This window comes from Alligator sinensis, unplaced genomic scaffold (genome assembly GCF_000455745.1).
Source record: "Alligator sinensis unplaced genomic scaffold, ASM45574v1 scaffold862_1, whole genome shotgun sequence".
NCBI classification, from domain to species: domain Eukaryota; kingdom Metazoa; phylum Chordata; order Crocodylia; family Alligatoridae; genus Alligator; species Alligator sinensis.
This window is the reverse complement of record NW_005842066.1, coordinates 637840-647392: the sequence shown is the minus strand read 5'-3', so window position 1 is coordinate 647392 and position 9553 is coordinate 637840. Positions and strand designations below refer to the sequence as shown.

The 9553-nt window shown below is 43.3% G+C and overlaps 1 protein-coding gene across 6 annotated transcripts in view; it reads left to right on the top strand.

The window, feature by feature from the left end:
- Positions 1-9553, top strand: part of KIF2A (kinesin family member 2A) — a 103814-nt gene that overhangs the window by 36572 nt on the left and 57689 nt on the right. For 5 of the 6 annotated variants that reach the window (XM_025204008.1, XM_025204013.1, XM_025204014.1 and 2 more), the window contains 5 exons: positions 1460-1554; positions 2267-2386; positions 4079-4133; positions 5645-5767; positions 6340-6440. In XM_025204008.1, coding sequence (XP_025059793.1) covers positions 1460-1554; positions 2267-2386; positions 4079-4133; positions 5645-5767; positions 6340-6440 — 494 coding nt within the window. The remainder of the gene's footprint in view (positions 1-1459; positions 1555-2266; positions 2387-4078; positions 4134-5644; positions 5768-6339; positions 6441-9553) is intronic. The other variant, XM_025204009.1, reaches the window with a different exon arrangement.

The following is a 9553-nucleotide window of genomic DNA, read 5'->3' as shown; positions in this document are numbered from 1 at the left end:
CCGCCGCCGGCACCGCACCGGCCAGTGCTGCCCGGCGGCCGGCCCCACAGCTCTGCAGGCATGGCTCTGCGGTGGCAGCGGCGGTGCAGGGAGGTTTTGCGCGCAGCAGCTGTCACCGTTGGCAGAGTTCCACAGGCAAGCGGCAGTGGCCGCCACATATGAACCCCTGCCCCCCACAGCCACCATCCCTTGCCACCGCTGCAGAGCCATGGCTATGGCACCGTGCAGTCACCCCCATGCGAGCCCCTTACTCCCCACCCCTGGCCAGCTGGCTGGGTGGCATGCGTGCAGCCCACACATGTCGGGTACCACTATGCCTTGCCCTGCATTGCTTGCCCGCAAAGCCCCCAGGAGAGGGGCACCCCTGGTCCTGCTCCAGGCTGCAGTGTACTGCCTGGGGCTGGCAGCAACCCCTGCTCCCTCAGCCCCCTTCCCCAGCCTTGCCCCACAACCCCCAAGCTCCACTTACCTCTAGGATCCAGGGGTGAAGGGCGAGCCTGAGCCCAGCTTTGGCTGACTCAGAGGCTCAGGCCCCGCCCTTCCCCCTCTCCCTCCTCCTCTGGGTAGGGCTGGGGGTTTCCCGCCCTTTCTGCAGTCAACTCTTGCAGGCTGGAGCTGTGCCAGCCTGTAAGAGCTCTTTGCAAAAGTGGAAAATCTGTGAATTTCTCTGCTAAAAGGTGAAATCCACGTTTTCTCCGATAAAAACAGGGAATCGGATTTCGTAGACATTATGGCTGGAAGGGACCTTGGAAGATCATCGAGTCCAGCCTCCTGCCCCAGGGGCAGGAAGTCAGCTGGGGTCATAGGATCCCAGCAAGAAAAACATCCAGATTTCTCTTGAAGGCGTTCAAAGTAGGTGTTTGAACCACCTCTGGTGGCAGACTATTCCAGACCTTGGGGGCTCGGACAGTAAAGAAGTTCTTCCTTATGTCCAGACTGAAACGGTTTTGCAGGAGTTTATAATCATCTGATCTTGTCATCCCTTGGGGGGCTCTGGTGAACAAAAGTTTCCCCAGATCCTGGTGAGCACCCGTATAAACTTATAGGTGGCCAGCAGATCGCCCCTGAGCCTGTGCTTTTCCAGGCTGAAGAGCCCCATGGCTCTCAGCCTCTCATTGTAAGGTCTGTTTTCTTAACCACTGATCATGCGCATGGCTCTTCTCTGGATTCTCTCAAGCTTCTCCACATCCTTTTTGAATTGTGGAGCCCAAAACTGGATGCAGTACTCCAGCTGTGGCCTCACCAAGGCCGAATACAACGGGAGAATGACGTCCTGGGATTTGCTTGAGAAATCGGAATCAGTGGTTTTCTCTGTTTTTTCGTGGGAAACGGAAAACCTGGATCCCTGCTTATGACTTAAAAAAATTAAAAGGAAGTTCCAGGAACTTAGTGCCAACTGGGCCTAAAATTATTGAAGGAAAATTTTCTGCGACTGCTAATGTTTCTTTTTCTTTTATAGGCCGAATACATCAAGCTATGGTAACATCTCTAAATGAAGATAATGAGAGTGTAACTGTTGAATGGATTGAAAATGGAGACACTAAAGGCAAAGAGGTACACTTTTTTTCTATTGTAAAATAAAGAGTAAATGATGTCCTCCTTATTGAATCTGAGTTCACACATTAAAACTGAGATAAATGTAGTTTTCATATTAATTATAGTTCCATGTGTCCAGATTTTTTTTAGGGTAAGACCAGCAGTGTTTATAGTGCTGTATTTAATTTCCTGCGTACATATTTCTGCAATAGTAGTAATATCTAATGCTTCATAATAGATCTTGACATGGTTCACAGTGGTCATTGTTAGCATATCCATTTTATGGACAGGAAAGGTGAGGCACAGAGACGGGAAGTGACTTTTCCAAGTTCACCCATCAGACCACTGCCAAAAACTGATTAATCTAGGTATCTCACCCTTTTAGTGTAATGAGATTCGGTATACCAATGTCCAATAGCTGTCAAAAGTCCTTGTAGAAATACTGACTCTTCTTGTTTTAGTGCAGTTACCTTGCAAACATATAAATACCTAATGGTGGTTTTATAATGGTTATATCTTTGATTTATATATAGATTTTTCAGGCAGTCAAAGGATCAAAAAGTTCAAGAGGTGCCCTCACTTGATTGCCTGTGGTGTCTTAGCCAGCAAAGCTAACCCAGCCATGGACCTAAATGAGTCAGTGTGTCTATTTGTTTGCAGTCCTAAATAGAGATGGGAAGTCTGAATGTTCTTGAAAAGTTACGTGAGTATGTGTTCTCTTTTTAAACAGATTGACTTGGAGAGCATATTTTCACTTAATCCAGATCTTGCACCTGATGAAGATATTGAACCCAGTCCAGAGACACCACCACCTCCTACTCCCTCAGCCAAAGTAAACAAAATAGTGAAGGTTGGTGATATCTAAAACAATATGAATAAATCAAAGTTATTACGGTGTCATTTACAGACTAGTATTAGATTTTAAATACTTAAGAATTTTATTTCTGTGCATTATGTGCTATTTCAGGGATATTTTAGACCTCTTGTCTAGCATGAAAAATCATAGAAAAATAGGGCTGGAAGTGACCTCTGGAGGCTATTTTATCCAGCTCCCTGCCAGACGCAAGATCATCCCTATCCAAACCATCCTAAGCAAATCTTTGTCCAATCTATTACTAAAATGACACTGGTGCCCATCACACAACCACAAATCAGAGAGTACCCTAACCTGCCACAGATAAAGCAGGGGGACAATGGTAGCTAATGTCCTGCTGCTGCAAGAGTTATTAACATATGCTCAAGAGATCCAAGGAAGAGAACCATGCCCCCTTCTATAGAGGAAGACAAACCCCCCACAGTCCATACCAGACTGACCGTGGGGTCCTTCCTTTGATCCCAAATGTGGTGATTGGTCTGACCCTGAACAGAGGGGCAAGATGTTCTAATCCAGTGGTTCCCAGCCTTTTTAGACTATGGATCGGCAAACCGCAGACCAGCATATTGTAGACTGGAAGTGACCAGCATACTGCGGACTGGCAGCCAAGCCTTTTTAATATTCAGTATAAAAAAGGGTTGGCTGTCAGTCCACAGTTTCATAGTAGCTAGGGACCTGAACAGATCATCTAGCCTGACCCCCTGCCACCGGCAGGAATGAATGCTGGGTTCACAAGACCCCAGACAGGAGATCGTCCAACCTCCTCTTGAATTTGCCCAACGTAGGGGGGGGCGAGGACCACCTCCCTGGGAAGCTGGTTCCAGATTTGGCCACTCTAACTGTAAAATATTGCTTTCTGATCTCTTAACCTAAACCTATCTCCATCAGCTTATTACCATTGTTCCTTGTCACCCCAGGTGGTGCTGGGGAGAAAAGGGCTCTACCTATTTGCTGTTGATCTCCCCTGATGAGTTTGTAGGCAGCCACCAGGTTCCCCCTCAGCCTTCTATTGCTGAGGCTGAACAGGATCAGGTCGCTCAGTCTCTCCTCGTAGGGCCTGTCCTGTTGCCCTCTCACCAAGTGGGTGGCCCTCCTCTGAACCCTCTCCAGGCTGGCCACATCCCTTTTGAAGTGTAGCGCCCAGTATGCTGATCACTTCCGTACTTCCAGTCCGGCAGCTAGCCCTCCTTTAGACCAGCAGCCAATCCTTCACAATCCAGTATCGGGCCACGGCCTGGGGGTGGGAACCTCTGCTCTAACCAGAGACCTCTGGTTTTTATTCCTAACAGGAACATTGGCTCACCCCAGTCAAATGTAAATTATTGCTGAAGAACAGACTGAAAAAAGAAAATGGATGCAAAATTACTATTTTACAAAGTGAAAAATGAATTTTTAGCTCCTAAATTATGTCTATAATTAGGAAATCTTTGCATACCTTGGGGATGGAGGAAGTCCCAGTTTCATTCTTCTTAGAGAAGGTTTTGGACAGTGGTACCTTTAGCTCTCATGCTTTTCATCTTAAGTATGGATAGGAGGGATTCTGGAACGCCACCTTGCTGCACCGTTCACACTGAGATTTGTTTCTGTTCACTGAAAATAAGCAGATATTGCAAATTACAATACGGGTGACAGGATGAACAAATTCTAGAGATCTCTTTCTCTCTATAGAATCGACGGACTGTGGCTCCTATTAAAAATGAAACCCCTGCCAGAGACAACAGAGGTAAACAGTTGCACCTTTTCATTCCAAGTAGTAAAACAACAAAAATGCTATAATCCAGTTCCTTTTGAAGTCTAATTGTAATTCTTCTTTCTTTTTATTACATTCCCACATGGTATTTAAAGGACAGGGAAGATCATTCCTGGGATCATTCTGTATAGTGTTTTTTCAAAAGGATATTGTATTACCAGTTTTTATGTGTAAATGTGTTATTAGAAGACTTAAGGCATATCTGCATTACAAAACTGGGGAAGGTTTAGCCAAATGAACAATGGTAGGCTTCCAGAATGTCTTCTGGTGAGCATTTGAGGGTATGAATAGGGGATAGAAAATTTTGTGTGTGCACAATCAGGGAAGACAGAGATTGTGATTGGCCCAAGTGGTATTTTTTCTAACTCTGTTAATTTTTTTTAAACTTTTTAAAAAATCCATTTCTTAAAGTTGTGGTATTGTTAATGTTGCCTTAATATATTGAATAGTTGCAGAATGTGTTTGAATTTTGAAGTAAATCTTCAGCTGGTAGAGAAGAACTGTAATTTTTTTCACTTTAATGAGGAGCAGTTTGAGAGTCTGTGCTGTTCCCCACAATTTGTCTTTCTTTCTGTTCTGTTCCATGCTTCCCTTTTATACGTGGTATGCCCTGTCCAAACTACTAAGAATCATTGTTCTCCCTTCAAACCTCTTGTTAAACTTCTTCTATAATCCTTATAGGAAACTAAGCAGCAGAAAATGTATAGTTTTAAGAAGCTGTTTGGTATAGTTGGATGTTTTATGCATTTATAACACAATTTTTTTCTTTTGAGAGAGAGGCCAAACAATTGCCAGTGCCATTGAAGTCAGTGGGAGCTGGGACTGATCAGTGCCTCTGAAAATTGGGCAACTAATTTTAGTGTAGTGAGGGGTCAGCCTTTTCTGAGGCATGCCACAAATTAGCCCCATACCCTCCCCAAATGCCACTCTGATTCCTCTTCTTTTACCTAGTCCACTGCTCTTTCTGCTCCCTGCCTTATCTGCTGCTCTGCTTTCTTCCCCATCTGCTGTTGTGCTTCCTGTCTCCTTCCCAATCTGCTACAAGCCACACACAGAAGCTGCCCGTGCCACTTGTGGCACATGTGCTGTCAACCCCTGCTTTAATATGTGCTTTACTTATTCACCTGAATATTTGTCCTGACTGACATTTAAGTTAAGTACTTAAATGGTTGGAGTATTGAGGCCTCAGTTACCAATTTGTATTAATTGCAATGTTAGAATTAGTGATTTGCTATGTGGTTTTTGTCTTCGTTAGGTAATGCCTGTCGTAGTTTCCTAGGAAACTTTGTTTTTACTTATGTTTTTCTCTTTAAACAAACAATCAAAAAACCCTATTTCCAAACAGGTTATTTTGAGTTTTTCAATCATAAAATAATTGGAAACTTACACAGGAAATGTGAAAGCCATTTTGTGTAAATGAAATGAATATTCAATTTTGACATCTAGAATAATTAATTAAGATCAGTTTTATGCTTTTGTTGCAGTGGTTGGTTCTGCACGGGCACGTCCTACTCAACTTCCTGAACAGTCTTCCTCTACACAACAGAATGGTAGTGTTTCAGATATATCTCCAGTTCAAGCTGCAAAAAAGGAATTTGGACCTCCTTGTATGTAAACCATGTATCAAGGATTCATTCATTCTTGGCATTACATGTCATTCTCTTGGATTACTAAATTGTCCATAAAAGAATGGTCTGTACCTATCATTGTGTCTGTAGGTCTCCATAAGAAGCACTTTCAGAGTACTGTGGGGAGACGAATGTTGAGTTTTATAATAGTCCTACTGAAATTGGGGTTTACATTTTTCTTTGATTTTGGTTTTTTTTTTTAAATAACTTTGCCTAGGGTTTGGTGTTTTTTTTTAAAGCAAGGTGTTTTATTTTGTTCTGAATTTAACATCACATGTTTTGGTCAATGTGTTTTTTGAGGGTTGTCGTCTATTTATTTGCATATTTATTTTCTAGAATACTTTTTTATAATTCATTTACTAGAAAATTTTACATATAAAATTGTGTTGATTATGCCTGGCTAGTATTGAGCCATTTGAGAAGCTAATCAATGTAAAGATGTAAATGGAATGTATTTAATTACTGATTAAGTAACAAAACTGTAATGTAAATCTTAGTTTTTTTTTATGGCAAGCTGGAAATTATTCAAAAATGTTATCTTTTTCTTTAAGCACGTAGAAAATCTAATTGTGTGAAAGAGGTTGAAAAATTGCAAGAGAAGCGTGAAAAAAGGAGGTTACAGCAGCAGGAACTCAGAGAAAAAAGAGCTCAGGTTTGTATTTTCACTTTGGAGTTGAATTAGATGCATGGTGGAGAAGTCTGTTCAGGAAGAAAATATATATATAAATTTGCTATGATCTTCAGTGCGTTATAGGAGTTACGACTACCTGGAAATTAAATGTTTTTTTCAGATGTACAAAACATTGGTGACTGAATAATTAGTCTTTGGGTTCCACAGTCATTTTGATTCATGCTTTCATTGTGATAACTTGCTTTTAGCATTTTAAAACAATCTTTCTTTTTTATCACTTGAATCTACTTTTTAGGTTTTGCATTTACTAGCATGATCTATAAATGCTTACGCATGGAATCTCAGTAACAACTATTGCCTCAGGAAAAAGTAGGGAGAAAAATGTCTTGCATTTGAGTAAATATACTACAAGGTCCCCCCCATCTCTCCCAATTTCTGGGTGGGGCAGGGAGGAACCTGTCATCTTACATTCACTTATAAGGAAACCACGTTAAATATATTTTCTAGCTTTGAACTGTTGCTGAAAGTGGCATATGCTCAGTAATAGAAACCAACTATGAAGCTGATTAAATGTAGCCAACACTGAGCATCATTGTAAAGTACATGACCCACGATGAGCAAACATGCTGATGGAAACCTGCCACAAGGATAAGTTAGTACAGCCCATCTTAAGATATATGGGAGTCCCCGTTGAGCACAGTCCCCCTCAGCACCAACTCTTTTCCAGGTCATGGTGAGCCAGTGATGGAAAAGTCATGGCTCACCCTCAAATATAAAGACTTCAAATACATTTTGACTTCCTTTTCACTCCCACAGCTGAGCTGTTCCTTTCTTTCCCACTTCCAATGATTCCTGTTTCTTCACCAGCTTTAAGCGTCTGGCAGACAGGGCCCCAAACAATTCACTCACAATCCCACTGTTGGCCCCTTCCCCAGCCTGTCGCATGCGATTAGTGTGGCCTCGCCCTTCCTGAGGCAAAGCCAGACCAGGTTGCCCTGTGCCTCATGCGCATATACAGTTTTGGAACATCTCAGGACTCCATGACAAGAACAGCACCCCCATGACTGGAGTCAGGTAATTTGCACATGGATCCTTTGTTGGGGGCAGGGCCGTCCCTGGGGGGGGCAAATTGGGGTGACCACCCTGGGCCCTGTGCTTTGGGGGGTCCCTGTGGAGCTGAGCAGAGCAGCGGTGGTGCAAAGCTGGGCGGAGTGGCAGTTCCGCATCCCGCCGCTCGCTACTCCTCTCCCCCCGCGACCCCCCCACTGCCGCCAATGGCGGTGGCAGCTTCTTTGGGTCTGAGTTTGGAGCGGGGGCGGGGCCCCACATGGGCTGATTTGCCCTGGGCCCCGCACCCTATTCGGGTCACCTCTGGTTGCGGGGGGGAGTACACACCTGCTGAGCTGTGGGGTCACCATGGTTTGAGAAATGGTGTTGACTTTGGTGAGGCCCTGCCTAATGAACTGTATGGTAAATCATGAGCCTTTTGACTTTTAATTAATATCTTTCATAGCTTGTACTCTGTATAAGTCAGTGCTAAAGTGCTGAGTAAGAGTGTGTTTATGGAGTACCTGTGCTAAACTTGCAGCAATTTCAAAAAAGGTGAAATGCATCAGTTCTGGATGCACTAAGTCTGTGTACTATATGCAAATTGCTAAAGCTATCTTTATTTCAAGATCAGTTTTTCCAAATTTGCTTCTCACTTCTATGTGCTCAGTGAGAGCAGGATCTGACAGTAACAAGGGAAGCAAGTGGCTGCAGGGGGAAGTTGGGGGGGAAGGGCAGAGGGGCTACCTGACACCCCCCCGGCGCAATTTATTTTGTCTGCTGTAGCAGTGGGAGGGGGACAAATGCAAGGAAATCCCCAATAATTAGATTCTGTACCTAGAATATTGTAACAAATTTGTAAATTTGCCATATATAGAATCTCTTTGTTGGGGGTTGTCTTGTAATAAGGGCAGTCTTATTTTTGAGTAAATATGGTATTTTTAGCTTTTAGATAAAGCACTGACTCTGCATGAAATATTCTTTTCTGCTGGTTAATGGGGATATGTTGGAAAACTTGAGATTTGAAAAGTGATTTATTTTATGTACCTGGTCCAGATGTTATTGAATTAAGTTTTATAATATATAGTTGATTTGACATTTAGTTTTTTAGAAGCTTTTGTGAAAAAATTACATTGTTAAAAGTTCCCCCCTTGAAAGATTAATTACTGTATTTTCTCATATCCCTTCCGCTTGCTGCTTCCCTCTCCACCGCACCCCCATGCCTCAAGTGAAAAACAATGCATGTTTCTTAGCAGACTGGAGGATGGAGAAAAAACACTCTCCTCCCCCCCTCTCCCCCACCAAGAATCATGGCTGACTGAGACAAAGTAAGTCCTCCTGGAAACACAGACCACCCAGGAAGTGTGGCATTGCAGGAGGTAGTCTGAATAAGGCAACAGAAACTTCCTAGTGTGGCAGGACACATGGCAGTCCTGCCATACCAGCAAATTTCTGGGGGGTCATGCAGACTGTCTCCTGCAATGCCACAATTCTTGGGTGCTCTATGTTGCCAGGTGGACTGACTTTGTCATTCAAGGCTAGGCCACAGACTTTTGATAGTGGGGTTGGAAGATGGTTACTTCTTTACTATAAATAATTCTTATATAAGTTTCTATAAATAAATGTTGTTTCGACGCTGCAAGCTTCACAAGATTTTATTGCAGAGGCAGGCAATTATTTCGGCTGGAGGGCCACTTAATGAGTCTTGGTGAGCTGTTGAAGGCTGCAAGGGTAGCCCTTCCCCTTGACAGGTGCCCTGCCCCCTGGTCACCATTTTGGGGTCAGGATTCCTGCCTCTAACCTCTGACCTTTGCCACTGGAAATCCCTCTCCTTGTCACCTGGAAATACTCCTTTTGGTAGGAGAAGGTTCCCATCTTGGAACCAGAAGAAAACCAAATCATACACTAAGAGTCAAACACCTGGTATAACATTTTAATTTTATTAAAAAAATATTTTTGTCATGATTTGTGATTGCATAATAACTCAAAAATAGTCTTACTCTTGTATATTGTGTGAGGGCGTGGGGTGTCATTGTGTGTGTGTGAGGGGGGATTGTGAGGGGATGTGGCTGTGTGTGTGTATGGAG